The sequence below is a fragment of the Tenrec ecaudatus genome, chromosome 9 (assembly GCF_050624435.1).
Source record: "Tenrec ecaudatus isolate mTenEca1 chromosome 9, mTenEca1.hap1, whole genome shotgun sequence".
Lineage (NCBI taxonomy): Eukaryota > Metazoa > Chordata > Mammalia > Afrosoricida > Tenrecidae > Tenrec > Tenrec ecaudatus.
Window position 1 is genome coordinate 162,775,498 of NC_134538.1, and position 24,781 is coordinate 162,800,278.

General features: G+C 52.9%; 1 protein-coding gene across 1 annotated transcript in view; it reads left to right on the plus strand.

Annotated features, from left to right (window-relative positions):
* Nucleotides 1-24,781, plus strand: part of CNTNAP2 (contactin associated protein 2) — a 973,876-nt gene that overhangs the window by 538,074 nt on the left and 411,021 nt on the right. The window contains exon 10 of the mRNA XM_075557443.1: nt 13,640-13,811. Coding sequence (XP_075413558.1) covers nt 13,640-13,811 — 172 coding nt within the window. The remainder of the gene's footprint in view (nt 1-13,639; nt 13,812-24,781) is intronic.

Consider the following 24,781-nt stretch of genomic DNA (forward strand, 5'->3'; position numbering starts at 1 on the left):
AGTATTGTTCCCTTTCTATAGATGGAGCCGCCCGTTCCTGTTAAGATTTTCAGCCTTGCAAACTCTATATGGGATTGCTATGAATCTGACTCAACTCTGGCCATGGGTTTGGATTGTATTGGGTTTGTTGCTCAGAAAAAGAGAATAATTTTCATGTTGCCCCTCCTTGTGAATGCCCCTTATGGTCTGCCCTGTGGGGTAGGAGCTTCGTGGGGTGTTCTGCGATGGGATTGGCCATCCATGCCCACTCCTCAGCTCCAAGGCTGGCTTTGTTTGTGGCCCTTAGAGGACAAGCCACTGTGTCACCGGATTAGTCAGTGGCCTCTGAACCCATGGTTCTAGTTCCTTCCCTCTGTCTCCCTTACCTTCTCTAGCTCTCTCCGCAGCTCCTGCGGGCTTCTCCCGCTGACTGACTGTTTAAATACATGGCGGAAAGCATGCTTTGATGTTTTATCCCAGCATTTCGAGATGTTTTCAACTGAAAGTTTCTCAGGTGACCGCATCATCATTTCATAGGAAATGGAATTCTTGGCGGCTCATAATTTCTGTTCCTTTTCTCAGTATTCTGTGATGCGATATCACTGACTGTAAAAATACATTTTTAATAAGTTATAACTGAGATTTCTGCTATAATAAAATGTGAGCTATGACAGGAGTGTCACAGATGTTTTCATCTATGATGAACACCTTTTAAAATGTATATATGTATTAAAATGGTGAAATTAAATGAAAAAATATCTATAACCCAGAAGAGCAAGGTGCTGGCATTCTGGGGAAAGTTACCGTTACTGAACAGAGCGGAGCTTAGTGACAGGTGTAGGTGGCCCTGAACCATTTTTCCTTTGGGTCCTAGAAACTTGTATGGGTGGACCAGGGGCTTCATCCGGGCTCAGATGGGACAACCAGCTTGTGCCAAGATGCAGCCTGGGCAAGCCTGTGGGGCAGCTCCCCTCTGCGATCTGGAGTAGCCATGTGTTGGTTGTATTTTCAGGTAGTGGTATGAGGGTACTGTACTTGCATCTTGGGGAACCATCAGAAAAGGAGAAGATACTGACCAGGGCAAGCTCATCACCGCATCGCAGGGGTGAAACCACGAGAACAGGAGAGAGACACACAGAGAATCAGGACAGTCTGACCACTACGTAAGCAAGTGCAGAGCCAGTGCAGAGCCCATGGACGGTGGCGCCTTCTGTGGCCAGGGACATGCAGGGGGCACCTCGAGTGGGGAATGGCGAGAACACCCTTCACAGGGCCAGGGTGGAGGGGTGGCTGGGGAGGCCCCTCTCCGGAGGTGACAATTGAGCTGACCTGAAACATGAAGCGGATCAGCTATGAAAATTGCAAGAGCCACGAAGTCCAGACAGAAAAGGGCTGGGCTTTCCCGAGGCACCGGAGAGAGGAAAGTGCTACAGGTGGGGGCAGAGGTGTGGGCAGTGGGGGCACCTGAGCCCTCTGATTGCTGCACTGGGTGGGGGTGGGGGCAGAGGTGTGGGCAGTGGGGGCACCTGAGCCCTCTGATTGCTGCACTGGGTGGGGGTGGGGGCAGAGGTGTGGGCAGTGGGGGCACCTGAGCCCTCTGAGAGCTGCACTGGGTGGGGGTGGGGGCAGCCAAGCCAGACCCAGCCATACCTATACCAACAGGTTCACGTTGTTTTAATTTTTTGTGTCTATTTGTGTGTGTGTGTGTGTGTGTAGGGCGTGTGTGTGGGGGCAGGCATCATCTGAGTCATGTGTGGCCTAATTGAGTTAAGGCTCTGGGTCTTCTGTGGGCAAGTCAACATCTGTTCACAGGGGTGTGACGAGGCAGGCGTGGCGGGCAGGGGTCCGCTTGTTGGTAGGCACCACTGAGCAGCCTCGTGAGTCAGAGCAGCTCTGCCCGTGGGGCTTTCTACGCCGCCATCTTCATGGGAGCAGGTCACCAAAGGTCTGGCCCCAAGGAGCTCCCAGGTGAGCTCCAACTGCTGACCTTTCCATTGGCAGGTGAGGGCATCTGTGGCAGCGCCAGCACACAGAGTCTCCTGGGGTTGGTACCAGAGGGGCCTGCTGCTGAGCCATTGGCCAGGATGGAGGATGAAGAGCGCCGGGGGTGGCTGCAGGTCTCCCCCCTGGTACCCAAGGGCTGATGACGAAGACCGAGATGAGGAGTGAAGACCCGGAGGCAGAGTGACTTCATCCAACCGGGAAACAAGCATGCCATCAAACCCAGGTTCTGGAACGTGGGTTTTTTAGCATAAAGCACACTCACTGTGTATCAGAGGGAACGTTTGTATTTTATTGTATTTTAGGTGAATGGTCACGAGGTGCCATCTTTCCATTATCCCCACTCCGCCTCCCTGCCCCTCCCCAGCTTCTGTCTCTGTGGCCGGAAAGCTGAGATGGTTGATCTCACGGGGCTGATGGCCGTGGGGAGCACAGAACTCATGGAGCGTGCGCGTTTAGAGATTACTCCTCTTTGGGAAAAGCAATTAAACATAATGAACACTTTCCAGAAGAGTACCAACACCATCAGAGACGTCATTCAGGCGGGCCCTCCTTGCTCCTGGTGTTGTCCAATTACCATGGGCCCCTCGTCCTGTCTGAGCTTCACTGCGTCCTCGCTGAGACTCCTCGCCTGCCATTTGTCTGGGGCCCCTCCACGCGGGTTTGCGTTCTGCATGTTGGTTCTGTGGTTCCGTGCCCTGCTACCAGCCCCAGGGCTGGTGGGTATCAGACTCAGCGGGCCTCAGCATCAGTAAACAGGAGACGTCCTTCAGGGGAGGCTCCCGTAATGATGGCAGTTTGCTGGCGTGTTTGGGCTCACCGGATAAAAACTTCACACCTGATTTGGAATCAAATCAGAGCTTATTTTGTTTTGCTGACAGAGGAGTCACACGCGTTGCCTGGGTTCTAAAATATTGATTCAGACATTCGTCAGTGCAAACCGAGCTGATATATGCTTTGACATTAAAGAGCCGTCTGCTGTGTGGTGGGCTGCGGCAGCCGCCTCATCAGGCAGTCAAGCGGAGCCAGGAGAGCAGTTCAGGACCCTGCTATGGACAGCCGCGTGCCCACAGGACACCCCCTCGGCCCCTGCTGAAAGCCGGGCGTCTGCAAGGTCAGGGAGGCAGATCGGCTGCTCTGAGAATGGGTGCAGCCATCTTGGGTTCTCCTTTGACAAGAGTCATGGAAGACAGACAAGGTGTGCACCACATCACACTCTTGTGCTCAACCTGACGCCCAGGCTCCCCAGTGCCAGGGAAGAGGATGACCGGCATCACTGTTGCGGCCCTCCTAAGAAGACACCCTGTGCCGTTGTGTGGTTGGCTGCTGTGCACTGCTGGGGGCACAGAGAAGTGCCCCAGGGTTCTCGGGAATGTCGTGTTCACAGCACGAGGTCCTCGGGGCTCTCTGTGATAGGGCGCCTGGGTTGGTTGCAGCTCACTGCCCAGCCATAACATGTCAGCAGATCAGAATGCCCAGGGACAGTCACTGCCATAAAGGATTGCTATTCTGCTTCCTTGATGGTCTCTAAGTGTGAGAGGTAGGCTCTCGGACCAAGCGTACCCCACCTCACCTTTCAGCTGACTGGATGAGGTGACATTTTCACTGTCGTCCCTTTTTATCCGCACTACTTCTAATCCCCCTCCAGAGCTCAGCTGTTACTTGAGCTCTCCAAGGAGTCCTTCGAGAAACTAGGGGGCGCCTGGCTCAGCCACAGTCCTCTTACTCCCTTCAAGGGCGTGTGGAAGCTGGGCAGTGAAAAGGACAAGGGAAGCGGGAGACACGGCGCTTCACGTGTGCTGCAGGTCAGCACAGAGCATTGACTGCGGCATGACCTGCAGAAGAATCAGCAAATCTGCCTTGGGAGAAGGCAGTCAGAATGCTCCTTAGAAGCTGGACAGCAAGACTTCATCTCACAGCCTTAAGACATCTTATGGGGCAGGACCAGTCCCCGGAGAAAAGACATCATGTTTGGTAAAGTAGAGGGTCGTGACAAAGAGGACGATGCTCGCTGAGATGGACTGACACCGTGGCTGTGATTCATCCCTGAAACACAACCCACAACCAGACCCTGCAAAGGGCAGCGTCCTACCCACAGTGCCCCAATTGCTATCCGCCAGCCACAGGCCCCCAAGCACACTGCTCCGTGAGAACACCTGTGAACGAAATAACCCAAAGTGTGATCTCATTCAGTGGCGGAGGAACTACTGCTGGGTGTGACCACCAAGAGAAGTGGTTAAGGAGGCTCCTCTGGGGCTCAGAGTCAGTGAATGGAGAGAAAAAACAAACAAACTTGTGTTGGCCATGTAGCACTTTGCCCTAGAATGATCTTCTGCTAAAAAGGACCACGTGTTGAAAATAAGGGATTTGAATATCTCAACCCCCCGAATTGATTCAAGACAAGCCAAATTTGCTGTAAGCAGAGGATTGTGTCCAACCTGCATGGCCTGTGTTCCTGGCTGCTTTAGACCAGGGAAGGCCTCGCTGTCACTAACAGACCTCCTCATTTTGGATCCTTGCATAGTTGCTCTGTCTATTTTAAGACTCTTGAATATTCAAAGAATAGTGTGTATTTCACAAACTGCCTGAGGGTGGGGGTTGGGGAACCTATCTTGAGGTACAGCCAGAGTGCTGCTCAGAAGCAATGATGCTGAGAGTTGAACAACTTGTCAGGAGCGACTAGTCACGGCGGAAGGACAGCGTACTAAGGACTAAGAAGGACTAGGAAGAAAAGCCTGGGGACCTAATTAAAAGCATCAGCAAATGAAAATCCTGGGGAACGTGGTGCAATCACAGCTAATCGTGGGGGTGGAGGTGGAGCAGGACCAAGCAGCATTTTGCATGGGGTCTCCTGCCCTAACTTGAAAATAGACGCTAGATGGAACTACCTATTGAAAACCACCATTGAAGATAGAAGATAGATCAGAAAGACACATCGAGAGGTGACAGATGATAGAAGAGGGAGAGATAGTTGTTACTGCCGGGTGCCATGGGGTTGGTTCCAACCCAGAGCAAGCCCATGTACAACAGAACAAGTCACGCCCTGGCCCTGACACCCTCTCCCCACGTGGGCCTCTGCCTGCACCCGTTGTGGCAATCATGTCAATCCATCTTTTCCCACTGCCCTCCACTTCACCAAGCAGGAGGACTGGTCTCGCCGGCAACCTGCGCACAGTATGTCAGACAGTCTGGCCACATTTCTTCCAAGACACAAGGGTTTGTCCTTTGGCAGTCCATGGTACTTTCAGTAGGTTTCTCGAGCACCACTCTCAAATGCATCAATTCTTCTTCAGCCTTCCCTCCTCACTGTCCAACTCTCACACGGATACGGAGGCAATTGAAAATGTCATGGCTTGGTTAAGCTTGCCATAGCCCTCGAGTACCATCTTGTTTTTGGCTACTTTAAAGAGGTCTTGCGCACCACATTTAAGCAACGCAGTACATCCCTTGATCCCTTTAACTGCTGCTCCCGTGAGTATTGATTGTGGATCTGAGCAAGATGAAACCGTGGGCAACCTCAGCCTTCCTCCACTTATCATGATGTCACCTACTGATTTACTTGTGAAGATTTGGGTCTTCTTTACATTGATTTGTGATCCATACTGACGGCTATAATCCTTAAACTTTGTTGGCAAGGGCTTCAGGTCCTTTCAGGAAACAAGGTTGTGTCTTCTGCATAACACAGGGGTTCATAAGCCTTCCGCCATCCCTGATGCCACATTCTTCTTCACATAATCCCGGTCCTCTGACGATTTGCTCAGCAGACAGCTTGAATAATAAGGATGGTGAGAGGATCCAACCCTGACACACACTTTTCCTGATTTTAAATCACACAATATTCCCCTGTCCTGTTCTCACGACAGTCTCTTGCTTCATGTATACGTTTCCCATGAGCACAGTGAATTATTCTTGAATTCCCATTCTTCTCAAGGTTATCCATAGTTTCTTATGATCCACACAGTCAAATGTGTAAGCATAATCAATAAAACACCAGTACACATTTTTCTTGTATTCTCTGTTTTTACCCAAAATCCTTGTGACATCAGCAATGATACCCCTTGTTCCACGCCCTCTTCTGAACCCAGCTTAAATTGATGCAAACCATTGTTGAATGTGACATTAAGGCTATCGTTCTATTATTTGTGCATTCTGTTGGAACATTACAAATATGGATCTTTTCCTGTCAGCTGTACCTGTCTGCCAGATTTCCTGGCTTGGATGAGTGAGTGCTTCCAGTGCTTCATCGGCTTGTTGAAACATTTCCATGGATATCCCATCAATTCCATGAGGGGGTTTGGGGTTTTTTGGGTTTTGGGCGAATGCTTCCAGTGCAGCTTGCACTTCTTCCTCCAGCACCATTGCTTCTCGCTCCTACGCTGCCTCCTGAGATGGCGGAGTGTCGGCTAGTTCTTTGTGCTTCAGTGACTCTGTGTGTTCTTTCCTTCTTCTTTTGGTCCATCTGGTATCATTCAATATTTTGCCCATAGAATCTTCAACGTTACAACTTGAAGCTTGAGTTTTCTCTTGAGTTATTTTCAGTTTAAGATGTACTACATGTGTTCTTCCTTTTGGGTTTCCTAGCTTTTTGTCCTTGAACATTTCATTATAATATTTGACTTGGTCATCTCGAGCTTCCTTTGGAAATTTTCATTCAGCCCTTTGACTTCATAGATAAAAACAGACAAAAGAGATTTGATAGATCTTAGGTAGAAAGATAAACAAAAAGATTAGATAGATAGATAGATAGATAGATAGATAGATAGATAGATAGATAGATAGATAGATAGATATAGGAAGATAGTTAGATATATAGATTGCTTCTGATTCATCTGGACTCCTGTCGGATTTTGAGGCTGTAACTACTTCCCAGAGCAGAAAGTTGCATCTTTCACCCGTGAAGGGGCCAGTGGATCCGGAGTGAGGACCCTGCAGTTAGAAGCCCAACTTGTAATCCGCAAAGTAACCCTGGTGAAGCATGGGTGGATGGATGGATGGATGGATGGATGGATGGATGGATAACTTCCATATAGGTCTATCTGTGTATACTATTGTGCTGGTCAAAGGTAATCTACGTCTCTGGGATTAACTCTCAAATGCGTGTATACGATGTCCATTAAGCATGAAATGATGCAACCCGTTAAAGGAGTGAGAAAGGAGGTTTCTGTCTCACTCAGCAATTCTCCCTACTTCGGTGGTTCTCAACCTGAAGGTCGAGACCCCTTTGGGCGTCAAACAACCCTTTCACAGGGGTCGCCTAAGACCATCGGAAAACACATATTTCCAATGTTCTTGGGAACTGAGACATCACTCCTGTATCTCCAAGTGGGTCCGCCCACATGCAGATATGTCCACACATGCGTCCCCGTCGTGAAGACTGTTACCCATGCTACACCATGCTCCAAGGCAAAATTTCATTTATTTGTCATTGGAAATAAATGCTTCACAATATATCATTACGTATTGCTTTTGTGATTAATCACTATGCTTTACCTACGTTCAATTTATAACAATGAAAATACATCCTGCCTATCAGATATTTACATTATGATTCATAATACTAGTAAAATGACAGTGATGAAGTAGCAATGAAAATAATGTTATGGTTGGGGGTCACCACAACTTGAGAAACTGTGTTAAAGGGTCGCGGCATTAGGATGGTTGAGAACCACGGCCCTATTCTAACAGAATATGATGCTGAAAAACAGGACTCGTGACTGCTTTCCATTTATGCAAAACTCACTGCTATGTTCTTAATGACATGCCTTGGTCCCAACCCACTCCATGTAAATCTTGGCGTTGCTTTGCCACGTGTACAGAATCAGACTGCAGTGACTGTGACTAACTTCAGATTTCTCCACAGGCTGAGCTTTAGTTTAAGTTTGTTCTGATGGGCAAGGTTGGGGGGGGATCGCACATGATAGACAAGCTTGGGGAACCTTCTAGAGACCCTGCGGAGCCTCACATCCTCATGGAGGGGATTTTAGATGCACCATCGCCCAGACACATGCTCCCATTGGAAAGGCTTAATGGTCGCAAAGCAGCAGGGCTCTGTGTAAATCATGTGCGTTTTATTCTAATGGGACGGTGGTTTTACTGGGGAGCTGCTCCTAGCCCCAGCGGCTCTGGGGGCCATGCAGAATGGAGAGCTAGGTTTTTATCCCACTACTGGTGGTCTTTACTCCCTTGGCTGGCTGCCTCGTGCATCCTCTGTTATTGGCTGGATTTCCACCCCTTTCCAGCTCTGGGCACCCCTTTCCCCCAGAGCTCATGCTGTGTCTGGGCTGCCATGCCTCGGAAGCCAAGGGCCAGCCCAGCCGTGTGAGACAGCATGACCACCTGGGTTTCCCAGCCCACACCGTCCAGTCTCCGGCTCTTCCATTGAAGAGGACCCATGTCTCATCTGCCCCATCGCCCTTCTCAACTTAGCACCCCTTCCCCAAGGGATACCGTCCAAGGTCTTCTGGGAGTGGGGTGGTGGTGGCGATTATCCTTCTGTAAATGCTTCTTGCTGGACAAGTAGGTAGAGCTGACTCGGACGGCGCAGTGTCCTCCCTTTGCTTAAAATGTCTCTCCCTGGCCACGGACGGAGGGGCCGCACGCAACAGGAGTGAAGCAGGTGAGCGTGGAGAAATCGGCTCTGCTGGAAATGAATGGGCCTGATGGTGGCTTTAGGGTCACCCCAGGCTCCGTCCCATGGAAGAGGGTGTGATCAGCAGGACACCCAGAGCAAAGGGACCTGGCAGGCCAAGGCCATCAGACCCAAGGCTGCAATCTAAGCGAGGGCCTCCCGGCTCTTGGGGTCATCGCTCTTCCCGTGCCCGCCCTCTGGCACCGGGGCCCAGCTGCTAGGGCTTCCATTCTTGCTTCCAGCTTCTGGTTTGGGTTGCCAACCAGAGTTCGTTCAGCTCTCAGGGAAAACCCTCGTCCAGTGGCCGAGCTTCGGGCACAGGAGACACGGATTGTGGGATGTTTCAGTTCAGGACATCCCCGCTTCCAGTCCCCTGCCTCTGTGGAAGCTCCCACTGGGAGCTTTTCAGGGTGTCCCTTATGTCATCCTGAGGCCACCATCCCTGGAGGAGCACCAGGAACAGAGCCTGCCTTCTCTCCTACACTTCTCCGTGACGTCCAACGCTCCCCCTCTAGCTTCCTGTCATCGAGCACGGAGGAAGCTGCTTTTAATGTCCCTCCATGGGAATCGCTGAGCTCACTCCTAATGTTCATATTTTCTCCCTGATGTCTAGAGCAGGTTGAATTATACACTCATCTTTTCACTGTCCGTCCTGTGGAATATTTCTCCTGTGGCCTGTGAAAGGTGGACCTTGACTATGGATGGCTGAGGAAGAATCGGTGCACTTGAATAGCGGGGCTGGCTAAGAACATTGAAAGCATCACAAACTGCCAGCAGGACAAACAGATCTGTCCTGGGTAGTGTATGGCCGGAGTGCTCCTTAGAGGCAAGGATGGTGAGACTTTGTCTTACATACTTGGAACATGTTAACAGGAGAGACCGCCCTGGTGAAGACACCATGCTCAGTAAAGGAGAGGGACGGTGAACAAGAGGAAGGCCTTCACGGTCACGCAATTGACACAGTGGCTGAAACGATGGACTGGAATCGCAGGAGGAGGATGCGGGACCCGGCAGTGTTTGGTTCTGTTTGCAAAGGGCTGCTCTGGGTCAGAACTGACGCATGGCACCTACCAATGACAGCATCCTGTGGGACTCAACATGTTGAACTAGCACCTCCTGCAGTCTGGCTAAGAAGGCAGTTGGATTTTATTTACGCCCTTGCTCAGGGGTTGCTGGTTCACTGTAACTGATTAGTTTCTGTTGAATTTTTTTTCCTTCCTTGTAAAAGACAAAGAGCATGCGGTCCCTTGGCCACTTCCCTTCTATTGAACCATAATCCCAGTGGGCGTCTGCATACAGAACTGCTTCTGTCCTTGGCAGAGAATTACCATTTTGAATATGTATTCTGTTGGCACATGCCAAGGTTTTTTCCTTAATACGCTCATGCTGGGAGATAGTTAAAGCCTCTTAAAAGATGACATTGATGTATGTTTTCCCAAGAACAGGCACGGGTTAGCATTTCTTCCTCCAGCCAAGACTATACCTGCTGGGGGCAGGTGTCAAACCTCTGACTTCATCTTTAATGTGTGTGCCCTATGTGGGGGTGAGACTTGGACCCTGACTGTGCTGTCTGTCTCTGGGGGTCTCATAAAGAAATGAGTAGAAGACACCTGGGTAGTGTCTTGGGCTTCAGCCCTGTCTGCCTTTCCACCTTGCTTTCCCTGGACAGACCAGCTCTGAACTGGGAGGGATTGGCTCTAGGGCAGAAGGAGCCATTGGCTCCTGAGGTCACACATGGAGACATGAGCTTTTACACTCTTGGGTTCTGGTTTATTTTTTGCCAAGATGTGCCAGAAGGCAGAGTCCGTTTTAGAATTTTCTGCACAATCGGAGAGCACTTTCGGGACCATGAAGGCCTGTAAATAAGGGACCGCTCTCCACTTTCCTTGCCTTGAGCAAAGCAGAGCTAACTGTGCAGTGGTATCGTAATTTAGATTATTCCAGCCCACATTTTCCCATGGCCTGATTTATACTGAGCCCAAGCCATGTTGCACAATACTTCCGGTCTTTTTATTTTTCAGGTCTGAGTATCAAACTTGTCCCAGCTTTTAAGGGTATATTCTAGAGGTGATAGTGAAAGGTGTGGAGTTTGGGCCTCCCATGGGAATGAAGGCAGAAGAGAGCATGCTCAAAGCCTGAGCCCCCTTGTCTCTTCCCCACTGACCACGTTGTCAGAGCAGGCATCGCCCAAACCTGGGTTCCAGTATCAACAGATCATCACTGAGTGACCCCTATCCCTTAGCCCCTTTGGGAAAGGCCTAACTGTCCTTCTTCCTGGGCAACACTTTCTCCAATATGCTCCTCTCTCCGAAAGCCTTCTGGGCTCAATGAAATTGCCAACCCCTTCAAGATGCGCATCTGGTGGTCGGGCAATCCTGTAAGGTCCACAAAGTCAAGTTGCCTTGGTTCTGTCTGTCCAAAAGCTGACGGGGAGGAAAGGCAGCCTAGGATTTGGTCCCACCTCTCTTCTGTAATGGCCTCTGGCCACTGCCACCAAGTGGATGCTGACTCATGGCAACCCCACGGGAGAGGACAGACCTGCAAGTTCTTCTGGGGACAGGAAGCCCATCATTCTCCCACAGAGAGACGGGGGCCCTGAGCTTCTGACCAAACAGCTCACAACCCAGAGCCTGGCTCACTAAGCTGCCAGGCTCCTTGCCGATGTCTAAAGAATCAGGCACCCTCATGGCCCGCGTTCTACAGTAGTTTGAGGGCCATGGCTTAAGGGACCGTGAGTCTCTGAGCCTACCTTCCAGGGCTCCTGCAAAACATAACACGTTCCACAGGCATGCGCTGCAGGGTATGCAACATTTTCAGATACAGCTGCTAAAAGCCAGACGTAGAGAGGTGCCATGGGCCAGGGGTTGCGGAGGAGGGCGGAGGGCAGTAAACTCATAGCCCAAGCTGGTCCTCTGTTTGTTTGGTTTTTCCCTAGCTTGTTTCAGAGACAGAGGAACCAGTGATCCCATGTACCCTGTTTCCCCGAATATAAGACAGTGTCTTATATCAATTTTTGCTCCCAAATATGCACTAGGTCTTATTTTCAGGGGATGTCTTATTTTTCCATGAAGAAGAATACGGTGCACATTTATTGTTTATTGTTTTATTAAAAGAGACCTCACACTTCCTGTCTGCTCCAGCTGCACTGCAGCCAACAGTGAGCTGTGTGGCGGCTCTCGCCACTACAGTCCAGAGTCCAGAGTTACAGTAGCTTCAGGGAGCCTTATTTTGGGGGAGGACTTATTTTCAGGGAGATGCCTTATATTTCAGTGAGAGGCAAAAGTGTGAGTAGGTCTTATTTTTGGGGGATGTCTTACTTTCGGGAAAACAGGGTAGTGGGTCTGCGGGCCTTTAGGCTTTAGGGGCGGGGAATGTCCTTCTCTGGTGGCTACAGCCCTGGTGGCATAGTGGTTCTGAGTCAGGCCGCTGACCACATGGCCACTGGCCACCGATTCCTGAGAGAAAAATGAAACTTTCTACTCCGGTAAAGAGTGACCGTCTTGGAAACATTTGGGGGCAGTTCTACCCTGTCCTGCAAGGTTGCTTTGCGTGGGCACCACCTCGATGGCAGAGAGAATGGTTTGGGAGCCTGGTGGTGACCCCTTCTTTAGGGTCTGGGCCATCCTGGGTGCTTAAAACAAACAGGAGGACTCCAGGCACTGGGTCATCACACCTGTTCAGGGTCACACAGCCTCCTCCTCAAACAGTGGGTGGGTTAGGTAAGAGTGTCTTCTCAGGGGGTTCCCTATGAGGCTCCTTCGCATCATGGGGTTCACTCTTGACACTCCCGATGAACGCCTCCTTGGTCTTCAGGATCAGGCGAGCCTGGGCTCTTGCGCAGCTATTTTCTTCTCTCTGTTTCTTCATCCTCCCACTGCACCTCGCGGGCCTGAAAGGGAAGCAAGGATAGAGAAGAGGGGAGAAAATGAGATCCCACGGGAACATCCACACAATGGGCCTGCCGACGGGCGTAACTGTGGTAAGGTTCCAGCAGCTCCCGGGAGACGGCTCCACGTTTCGGCCACTCCTCTCTTGGTTCTTGCCCTCCTCCTGAGAAGGAAGTTGGATGAGGGGCAGAATTCAGCACGCAGGCAGCGGGCAGGTTTGAACGGGGTGAGTGAGCACGTGAGTGAGTGAGTGAGTGAGTGAGTGAGTGAGTGAGTGAGTGAGTGAGTGAGTGACAGGGACCCTCGGGGGCCTAGACGCAGGTACTGAGCCATAAATAACCTTTCGTGGTCTTGTCAAAACTTGGATGTGTGTGTGTGTGTGTGTGTGTGCGTGTGCGCGCGCCATGGTCTGGCAGAGCCCGCAGTGGACACTCCTCCTGGCCCCTCGTCCTCCCAAAGACCTCCATGTCAGACCCTCGGTCCTCACGCATGCCCCTCCGTGGGCATTGCTCGATGTGACTACCGGACACTCCTGGCGACCCTGCAGGTCCGAGTAGAAGCGCCTTTGTGGGGGTCAGCGGCCGTCGATCTCGATCCGAGCAGAAAGCCTCCTCTTTCTCCAGGGCTGCTGCTGGGGCTTCGAACTGCTACCCTAGTTGCTAGCAGCCCAACGCATACTCGACGACACCACCGGGGTCCCTGTGAGTGGGGATTGCCTGGCTGGCAGTGAGTGTGGAATATCTTAGACATGCAGGACGGGTGTGCAAAGAGCACTGCCTGGCTGTTAGCTGGCATGGGGCCTCAGAAGGCTGTGATGGGTTTCGGCAGTTGAGAAAGCCCGTGGCAGGCCAGTGTCTCTGGGCCGAACTAGCCTCCTGTGGATCACAGCGTGGCTCCACAGGTCTGAGGGCACCTCGGACAGGGAGCCCAGGTGGCAGAGGGAGAAGGAAGGTGTCAAGAGGGAAAGTTTTGGGATGGTGGGGCCCTCAAACTAGCTTCCCCCCAGAGCGATCCTGCGCGTGTCCCTGAAACACCAACTGCGCTCAGCTAGAACACCCAGCCACATAACACCCTCTTCCTTCTCCCCACAGACTGCATTCAGCTGGAGCACTCAGTCCTAACACCCCCTCCCTTGTCCCCACAGGTGTCCTGAACCAAATGGCCAGCTCGGGGCTCTTGCTGCTCCCGTTGTCCTTCCAGGGCTGCATGCAGCAAATCCAGGTGGACGACCAGCTGGTGGACCTGTATGAGGTAGCCCAGAGGACGCCGGGCAGCTTCGCCAATGTCAGCATCGACATGTGTGCCATCATAGACAGGTAAGCGCCCTTGGCGTGGGCCCAGTGTGCATGGGTGTCCAAGTAAGGGCCAACACTTCCCACAATATGTGCCCAGGGCATGTGTGCACCAGGGGAAGTGCCAGACACGTGTGGTCTGCAGTGGGGGGGGGGGGTCATGAATGAGGTGATATCAGCCTGCTGTGTGTCTCAGGTTGGGGTGGGCGCATGGCACAGTCCCTGGTGCCTCCTTTGTCCAGTCACCCCTCAACAAGCGTGTATGCCAGCAGCTCTGTCCAGACAGCGAAGCTAGAGAACGCTGCAGCAAGTCAGACGTGGTGTGTCCCAGGGCCGCCCAGGGCCCACAGCGGGGGCAGGGACTGAGAAATGGGCTTGAGTAGGCAGAGGGACGCTGAAGACTAGGAGTGATTGGGTCGGTTTGTAAAATGCATGTTTTGAAATAACACCGACGTGGTGGTGACTCAGGTGAGCCAGTCTGGGGCAGTACTTGTCTCCCGCATGGTCAGGGACAGTGTGTCCCTCAGAGAAGAGGCCACTCGTATGTGGCACCATACTGTGGCACCTTGGGTGCCAGCAGGCAGCCTCCTTCTCAAACATGCTGTCCTTCCCAGGTGGGCAGTTTCAGCCCGAGATGGTGAGCTGGGTGGTGTGGTTGCTCGCCCCCTCTGAGGATTGCCTAGGCAGGTCTGCCTCCTCCCGGAGTGCGCTGTACTAATTTTCCATTTCCGAAGATGGACGTCCTTGAATTCTTGTCATGCTTTGAAATAACGCCCCACTCCTGCCTCTGTCTGCAAACTCTGTGGACAGCAAGCCTCCTCCCTGGACGCAGGTCCTGGGGAAACCACCCCCAGAGGCACGCCGGCTGCTAGGAAGGCACAGATGACCTGGGAAAGGACGTGGCATCCAGCTCACTGGCCGGCCTGGGCTGAGAGGCAGGTGCTGTCCTGTGATGTCTTGTGTACCTGACCCCGCCCCAGTGCGGCACTCGGGACCTTAGGGGACGAGACGGCTGAGGTGCCACCCTGAGGCTGTCCCCATGTCTTTGGGCTGCTTCCCCTCTGCCCTAATGTGCCCTGGCTCCGTGCTGGCTTGGGGTCCCACCAACAGGGATTATGGTGTTGGCCCTGCCCGCCCCTCATGCCACCCAAACTCCTGTGATGGGCCTGTCTCAGTTTTCTCTTGCAAACTCCAGCCTGCATGCCCGCAGAACAGTTTCCAGGACAGGCGGTTGGGGGGCGGGGAGAGGGAGAGTGGGCACCGCCTGGTTTCCACAGGCACTTGTGGATCACGGGGTGGGTGCGGCGCAGGCCCAGGGGACCCATGAGTAGGATCAGGGAGCCTGCTGGGGTGCTCAGGATGTTTCCAGGTCTGCTGCAGTCGGTGCCCAGGAGGGAGCCATGTCCTTCCATGGCAGGTGATGGAGCTACCTCAGCCCTGCCGGGCAGCACCTGGCTGGGGTCTCAGTGCTTCTCCTGTCACCTGCAGGCAGCCGCTGTGAGGCACACTGGGGTTCTCTGCTCCGCCCCACCTTCCTCCTCGGGATATGAGCACCCCTGTTCCTGACGGGTCTCTCTCGGTCCTGAGTCCTGGCATTTCCCCAGCTGTGTCTCCCCACGGGCACCAACAGCTGGAACTCCCACCAAAGGGCTGGGGTTGCCCATTCAGGAGAGCAGGGCAGCGACAAACAGCAGGAAATGAAACTTTCTGTCCTTCTTTTCCTGAGTAAGGAGATTCGAGAGGAGATCACTCTCCCAGTGAAAGGAAGAGTGGCCTCCCCCACGGAGACTCAAAGGCAGCCCGCTTGCTCCCTTTGATGTGATGCTGTCTTAGCACAAAGGAAGAGGAGATTTGCTTTTGACTTGGCCCTGTCTGTGCCTTGACATCTCCGCCCCAGGGAAGGCCCTAAGCGTGAAAGGGGTGTCCAGGGCGGTGGCTTTGGAGATAGGCAGCGCAGCAAGGAAGACTTTGAAGCCACTCTGTGGGGTCTGTGGCCACAGGAAGATGGAAAGGGGGTCGGGTTCCGGTTTTTTGGCATTTGACGGTTAGATTACCTGGAAAACGTCATGAAAACAACAGCACTTGATTCCAAACTAGACCACGCCCTTCCTCAGAGAAGTCCTTTCACCAGTGGCCTGACACATGGCCGGATGGCCAGAGAAAGCAAATTTCCCAATGCCCAGAGGCAGCTCTGAGGCGTGGAGACCCACAGGAAGCACAGCACCATCAGTGCTCAGCTCAGGAGCCCTATGGAGTCAAGCAAGGTTGGGGGTCGGCCCCACCCCCTTAACAGGGAAGGGGGCCTGTTTGTCTGCTTTCCTCATGAGACACAGCAAGCAAGGCCTGCATACCGGGTGTGCTGGCGATGGAACACATGTGGTGGACCGCCCCCGAAATGCGCTCTGCAGAGTCCAGGCGGTGGACAGTGCCCTCCTCAGCCCAGTTCATGCCCAGATTAGTGCAAGACCCTCACTCTCTTAGCCATTTCACTCACACATGTACTCATCTCTGGATGTGGGAGCCCTGGGGAGAGAGCCGCTTCCAGGAGACAGCCTTGCAGTCAGCAGCAGCCTGATGGACGCCGGGCACGGGAGCCTTGGACAGAGCAGCGGCAAGAAACTGCAAGGTTCACAGAGGGCACGATTTAGCTCAGGCAGTTCTGTTGGGCCAGTGAGCCGAGGGCCAGAATAGAGAGTCCACAGTGGCCCAGCTCACTGCCGCCGCCACCACATCCAGAGCCAAGCCTCCATTCGTGAACCCTCAGGCCTGCATGTTCACTGTACGGCTAAAGACTCATGGCCAAGGGCTTTATCCTCCCAGACCCTGGCTTTGGTCAGCGCCTCCATGCCTGGACCACCTTAGAGAAGTTGCCCCTGGATTCAGCACTCAAGGTTGCTGTGTTTGAGGAGACTTTGTATTTCAAACAGAGAGAAGGGAGGGAGGGAGGGGATTAAAGGTGGGGAGAGAGGACCAGAGGGCAGGAGCAAGGGAGGAAGATAGACATGAGTCACATTATTGCTCTGTGGAGGCGACATCAGGACGGGCATTTTCTACTTTCACTAGAATAGTAATGCCGGGTGTGGTGGGGAGCAGAGTGTTGTCTGTCAGGGCAGTTTTCAAAAGCCACTTTGGGTGAACATCCGCTTTGCTGCTTAAATGACCAGACAGCCTGGTGATGCTGTGGGTGAGGCGCCCGGTGGTCTGCTCCTAGTGAGACCCGCTATCCAGGAAAGCTGCCCAGGGCATGGGGCACCACACACAACACGCTGGACAACAGTGTCCCAGAGAAGCTGCAGGGGCAGCGTTCATTCATCCAGACACAGTTTTACCAGAGCTGGTGGGTTTGCCCTTAGTCCTCTTTCCTTTATTGATTAAACGGCCCCTCCCAGGTTGAGTCTACAGGGCCTAGATATGTTTCAGGAAGGGGAGCAGCTTAGTCCTTATGTGACATTTCTAACTCTCTGCAGAGCACTCTGTGGCCCTGATCACTCTCTGACCCCTGCAGAACACCCAACATCCCTGCTATGGGGACCCTTCTCCTTCAGGGAGGTGTGTAGTCCTCTGGGTCCTTCAGGGAGGTGTGTGGTGTGCTGGGCCTTTCAGGGAGGTGTGTGGTCGCTGGGCCCTTCAGGGAGGTGTGCAGACCTCTGGGTCCTTCAGGGAAGTGTGTAGTCCTCTGGGTCCTTCAGGGAGGTGTGCGGTCCGCTGGGTCCTTCGGGTGTGTACTCCTCTGGGTCCTTCAGGGAGGTGTGTACTCCTCTGGGTCCTTCAGGGAGGTGCGTGGTCCGCTGGGTCCTTCAGGGAGGTGCGTGGTCCGCTGGGTCCTTCAGGGAGATGTGTGGTCCGCTGGGTCCTTCAGGGAGGTGTGTGTTCCACTGGGTCCTTCAGGGAAGTGTGTGGTCCTCTGGGTCCTTCAGGGAGGTGTGTGGTCCACTGGGTCCTTTAGGGAGGTGCATGGTCCACTGGGTCCTTCAGGGAGGTGCGTGGTCCACTGGGTCCTTCAGGGAGGTGCGTGGTCTACTGGGTCCTTCAGGGAGGTGCGTGGTCCGCTGGGTCCTTCAGGGAGGTGCGTGGTCCGCTGGGTCCTTCAGGGAGGTGTGTGGTCCGCTGGGTCCTTCAGGGAGGTATGTGGTCCTCTGGGTCCTTCAGGGAGGTGTGTGGTCACTGGGTCTGCAGGGGGTGTGTGGTCTGCTGAGTCCGCAGTGAGGCATCATACTTGTTCCTTGGTGGCACTATGCTGTCATCACCAATAACATTACAAGTACCTGCTCAGGGTCCACTTCTGGGTGCCCAGATGTGTGTGTGTGTGTGTGTGTGTGTGTGTGTCTGTCAGGGGGGTTGGGGGCTAGCTGCGTTTGCCGGCTGAGCTCCTGTGCCAAGAGTGACCTAGTGTTTGCATCTTGGCAGTGAGCCAGGAAGCCCCATCAACATGGACAGGGTTGTCCTGGCCACCTGGCCAGCAGGGAAGCCCCTGGGCAAATAGGCAGGACATCAAAGTGGTTGTTCTTTCTTTGAAACTCCAGACCTTTGGAAATCAAAGAAGAAAAGAAACCCTTTCAGATCGTAAGGAGTGGAGTTCTTGCAGCTGGGCAGGAAGCAGCTGCTCCAAGAGAGGGCCCCTTGCTCCTGGGCACTGCCTTGGACCCCTTGCTGTTAGATGAGGATGAGGGCCCTCAGCTCAGGGGCCCCCACCCACAAGGGAACCAAACCAGGGCGAGCAGGCCCCGGCTCCCTGTGTGCAGACCTGTGCCCTCCCTGAGAACCACCATTTGGAGAGAAGATTGTAGACCTTCCTGCATGGTGTTGTTGTTGTCAAGCACTTTTGAGTAGGCTCCCACTCAAACCCAACCACCAAAGACGAAGCCAGGTCCGGCACCATCCTCACCAGCACCCAGAGGTCCCGTTGTTGCAGCCGCTGTGTCATTCTCACTGACCAAGCAAGATGTCCTTCTCCAGAGACTGGCTCTTCCTGGTGACACATCCAAACCGTGGGAGAGTAGGCGCATTCGGTGGGACTTCTTCTGAGACAGGCAGTTCTCTAGTGCCGTGCATGGTGTAGTCTGTACTATTGGCCAACCCTGGGATTCGAAGGCTTCAATTCTGCTTTGACCTTCCTGACTTACTGCCCAACTCTCCCGTGAAAGGACCATGGTTTGGGCGGGGGCACCCGAGTCCCCAAAATAACGCCTTGGTCCTCAGAGTTGGCAGAGGTCTCGTCAGCGGGTGTCCTGGTCTGCTGAGAATCAAGAAGGCAGGAGGCGTGGGGCTGCTGCAGGTCATGGGACAGAGGACGGTGGGAGAGGCAGGGGCTGAGTGGCCAACCTGCTGACTATACCCCACACCTGGTTCTTCTCGTGCATCAGGGAGACGCTAAGTGAGTGCAAGCACCACCACCACCACCCCACCGCTGTTGTAAGCATGTAGCACAAAAATGGATCGCCCCCGGCCCCATTAATGTTGTTTTACCTTGATTACCTTGGGTCAAGCGTAATACATACTGACCTTACACACACCCTTTTTTTGTTTCATTTTAAGGTAACTACCAGAAAGTTCTAAATGGGAACTGAGTTACGGCTCATGTGCTATTTCTAGTAGGCAGAGGTGTAGAAAATGCCCTCTAGAATGTCCCGGAAGGACAATGGGCAGCTAGAGGCTCCACATAAGTCTTGCATGGGGGTGAGCTGAGAGAGGCGGTCAGCCAGAGTGCCTTGTGCTGTTCTCCCGGATCAGCTTATTTATCTCACAGACAATTGGGATTCCCAGGAGGTCCGTGAAGTGGGCATCGCTCTGAAATTCCCAGTCTCTTTTAATTAGTGAGGAGCCTTCTTGGCGCCCGAGTCTGCGGGCAGTGCCATCTCCGGAGACAGTCTTCGCAGGCAGAGCAGCCAGATGTGTTGGCTTTCTTCAGGAACATTAATTCCCTCCTCATCAAAGATAGAACGCAAAGCACTCAGTGCAAACAAAGAGACCTGAATTGAGGAGGGGGTGCTCTCCTTGAGCAGCGAGTGGAGATGGCCACAAGGGAGGCAGGGGACTCAGCTAAGCACAGCCAGCCAGCTGCCTTGTGAGGGCTGCTTTGTAAACAGCAGGGACAAACAAAGAGACCAGGACACACGGGGTGGGCGGGGAGGGGGGGGAGGACAGGTAGCCCGTGAGGTCCTCCCACAAGTCAAGGGCCCCCAGGGCCCCCGGGCTCCCCAGGATGATACCAGAGCCCGTGGCCCCCTGCGTGCAGCCCTGTGGGTCCAGCCCTATGAGAAAATGCATTCATCCTCTATAAACCAGCCCCTGTGGCCATTCGGACCCAGTGGCTGGCTGGTTGGGCTCCGGCCTCATTACAGCCACTGTTTCCATGGAGACCACCTGGGCAGCCAACAGTCTGGGGTGGGGTGGAAAGGCACAAAGAAGCCTGCTCACACCCCAGGGCAGCATTGTGTGCAGTGGGAGCAGGCAAAGCCCTCCCTCCTGTGGGTGGGCAGGCTCCGGTGGGCTTCTTCCAATGACCGTCAACACGAGGGTGGGGCTGGTGTTCTGCTCACAGAGCTCGCTGGGCTGCCCCCCCCCCCTGACCCCACAGGGTGGGGGGTGACTGACATCATGTTTTAACCTTCTCTCCTGTGGTCACTGATCTCTATAGTCTGGGCTTCAGGTGTGGGAGCCAGCCGGCCAGCTATTGTCTTTGCTCATCGGGGTCCCCATTGGCTGGCTGCTCTGGGCGAGGGGTTCAGCGGGGTCTGGTGTTCCCCTGGGGTACCCGCAAGCGGGGTATGAGAAGCTGAATATGACCATGTTCCTCTTTACTCTCTGCAGCCAGACTCGCCATGCTGGCTTCCTCTGTCCCTGTGGCTCTGATGGGAGCCCATGAGCTCTGATGCACTATACGTGTCTGCATGGATGTATGTGCACTGTCTATCTAGATACGTGTGTGTGTGTGTGTGTGTGTGTGTGTGTGTGTGTGTGTGCAGCGGAGCTCCCCGGGTTAGAGAGATCCTTCAAAAACCAAAAGCCCAAACTCCCTGCCATCGAGTCCATGCTGGCTCACAGTGACCCTGCAGGACCGCATGGAACCGACCCGGGGTCCTGATGGTGGTTTGTGGTGGTGGCTGTTGTCAGTCCCACTCACGGGACTCTGTGCCAGAAGGAAACCCTGCCCGGCCCCCACCCCTCTCACAGTGGTTCTAAGTCGGAGCCCTAGGTTTCAGCCATTGGGTCGGTCCATCTTTTTGAGCACCTTCCTCTTTTTCACTGCCTGGCTACCTTACCAAGTTTGCCATCCTTCTCCGGGGGCACATCTTGGGGATACCACGTGCAAAGTATGTGAGAAGTCTTGCCACCCTCGCTTCTCAGAGGCAACCTGGCTGTCCTTCCCAGGCTGTTCCTCTGGCAGTCAGGTGGTGCTTTCCAGATTGCTCTCCTGCACCATACTGCACCTGCATTGGTTCTTCCTCCGCTTCCTTACTCAGTGTCCAACTGCCACACGCAAAAGAGGCCCTTGACAATGCCGTGGCTTGGATCAGGCACGCCTAATCCTCAAAGTAACATCCATCCTTGTGTTTTCACAATGGACAGAGGTCAGTGCAGCACATTCACCCAGTGCAGACCAGCCTTCAATTTGTAACTGCTGCTTCTGTGAACATTGATGGAACAGTCGCGCAGTACAGAATCTTTCTTTCTCAGTCTGCTCTCAGTTTGCCATGATGCTACCTATTGGCCCAGTTGTGAGGATCAGAGCTTTCTTCACAATCAGTTGTGTGTTAGTCTGGGTAGACAAGAGAAACAAATTCATAGACGCTCATATGTGTATAAGAAAGAGCTTTATATACAAGAGCAGTTGAATATTGAGAAAATATCCCAGCCCGGTCCAGATCAAGTCCATAAGTCTGATATCAGCCCACGTGTCCGATGCCAATCCATAAATACCACAGGAAACACATGCAATGATGCAGAATGCAGGAAGATCACAGGCCAGTGGGTCGGAAATCTTGTGAATCCAGTGGCGGTGGAAGCATCTCAGTGCTGGCAGGGGTCTTCACGTGGCTCCTCCAGCTCAGGGCTCTAGCATAACTCCATGTGTCTTGTCAGCTGCAATGTCTCCCAGGGAGAGAACATGTGCCCTGCCTCCAATTAGCTATTTATCTCCTTATCACCTCCAAATGAGGCCACCAAGCTGCGACCTGATTGACAGGCTAAATTCCACCCCATTCACCCCTAAATCTCAAATTGTGAACAGATTATGTAACTATCACAAGTTGTAATCCACACTGCGGGCCAGTGCTTCAAGTCCTGGCCTTCAACAAGCAAGGTGGTAGCATCTGCATACCGCAGCTTGTTAACAAGCCTCCCTCCAATCCTGAAGCGGTAGTCACGCCTCTGATTAAGGGAGTAGAAAGCCTCACCTGTCTCCCATGAAGCGGCTGGGGGGGTTGAACCACTAACTTGCACTTGGCAGGTTACTGCCCCACCAGCAAGGCTGCAGAGAAATACATTAACGCAACTCTCTGGACACATCCCTGCCTCTGCTGGTGTTTATTGTCCCCTTTACAGCGCAGATATTAGGGTGAGAGCCCGAATCTGAGGACATGCCTCTCAAGTAGGGAGAAGCAGTGCCCTGAAGGTGCCCAGCAGTTTGTGAGCCGGGAGCTCATTAAAGTTCAAGGAGTCCCCCCCACACACCCCCTAACCACCCATGCAAGAAGGAAAGAGCGTCTCTGGCTTAAGTTATGCAAAAGAGTATTAAATATTCAAGATTGATTGAAATCTAGGGAGAGGTGGTTTTTTGTTTTGTTTTGTTTAAGAATGCCATTCAAACTTTGCATAAAAGTTAACGCAATTATTGTGAGATGTTTGCCACCAAATGCAGTGGATGACAAAGGGGTCAATTGGCAAAGTGGTGAACAAAATCCCCAGCCCCGTACCCCTATGTCAAAACAACTGCCTGCCCTGGCTGCACAGGGGCCCGTGCCAGGAGCCACAATGCCCATGGTGGGGGATGGGGCACCGGTTGATTTCTTAACAGGAACAGCGCCAGGGTTTGTTGGTAGGAGCAGTGGAATCAGTTCTGACTCTGAGTGACCCCATGTGCAAACACTGCCCGCCACAGCCACGCATGCACATACCTCACATACAGAGTACATGGAAAGTCTCTCATCATCTTTGAATTCCATTTCCCACAAACTCCCCGAAACCCCTCATACACACATGGAGGCATTTGACCGCATGGCCACCTAGAACCAGAGGACGCGTATGTGCATCGATGTTGGACACAGATGTATGTACACCCCACATCAAACCAGGCCCAATGGCATCGAGCTGGTTCCTGTGCAGCGTCTGCGAGACTGAAAATCATTACAGAAGCAGACAGCCTCATCTTTCTCCTGCAGAGTGGCTGGTGGGTTTGAACCACCAACCTTGGAGTTAAGCCACACACAGCCTCAACCTCAGTGCCAAAGCTCCCAGTGTGTACAAACAGAGTATGCAAATGATGGCAAACCTCACTGCCCACTGTCCGTCTAGGGCCAGGGGTGCCTCTTGCACCAGCAGTCTGTGCTGCATATAATGTGCGCTTTATTGAGGTTTCCCTTCACAGATCAGCTTTATAAGACGCTGATAGTAAAGTCAATGACAAGGACAATGGAGCTCAACGCCAGGATGGCTGCTGGTGGAGTGGCCCGGATGGGAGCCACCCACTCTGTTGTTTGCCTGAAAATGGACTTCTGTGATTGAGTTCCGTTCCTGACCTGAAGGGAAACTGAAGGCCATTATCTCAGAGGGCCTTTCAGGCTCTGCTGACCAATAAGCCCGGTCTTCTGTCTGAGGAGAATGTAAATGTTTATGGGAGCAGGCAGCCTTAACTTTTCCCACCAGGGTTCTTGATTGGTTTGAACCACAAACCTCACAGGCCAAAGCTCGACTCCCTGGGAAACCGGTAGATAGATGCCCGCAGATACCTTCACTGAAGACACAGTTAAGGGTGGTGGTGATGTGGGTAGTCGCCATGGGGTCAATGCTGACCCATATCAACCCCATGCCCAATGCACCATCTTTGTGCCTGTCCCCAGGAGTGAGCCCACTGCTGCGGCCACTGTGTCAGACCATCTCATCCAGGCCTTGCCATATTTCACTGACCCTCCACCTCCCAAAACACGGTGCCCTTCGCCAGGGACTGCTCTCTCCTGACAGTCTGTCCCCAAACTGTCTTGCTTTCCTTCCCTCTAAGGCTCACTCTGGCCATATTGCTACCAAACCGATCTGTCTGTCCCTTTAGCAGTCCATGGCACTTTGAATATTCTTCACCAGCACCACAAACTCAAATACATGGTTCTTTATAATTCTTCTTCATTCAATGTCCAACTTTCACATGTTGTGTTAGCCCATGTAGACTAGAGAAACAAATCCAGGGAGACGCATCTGTGTATAAGGAAGAGTTTTATATAACAAGAGCAGCTGTATATTGAGAAAACATCTCAGCCCAGTCCAGATCAAGTCCATAAGGCCGATATTATCCCACATGGCTGATACTAGTTCATAAATGCTTCTTTAGACTCATGCAGCACATGCAATGATGCTGAATGCAGGAAGATCACAAGCCAGTCCGTAGAAGTTCTTGTGGCTCCAGTGGTGGTGGAAGCATCTCAGCACTAGCAGGGGTCTCCACGTGGCTCCTCCAGTTCAGGGCCCTGGCTCTATCAGTGTAGCTCCATGTGCCTTGTTAACAGGAATCCTCAGCAGGGAGTGTGTGTATCTGGCCTCCAGTGAGCTATTTTTCTCTGTCATGCCTCCGAATGAGGTCATCAAGCTGCAACCTGATTGACAAGTTAAACTCTACCCCTTCACTCTTAATAGTCTCAAGTTGGCACCAGATGGTGTAACTGGCACACATGAAGATGAGGTCATTGAAAATACCATGACTTGGGTGAAACACATCTTATTCCTTGAATCAGCATCCTTGTTCATCAACCCTTTAAAGAGATTTAACTCTGGTCTTCCCCTTATCT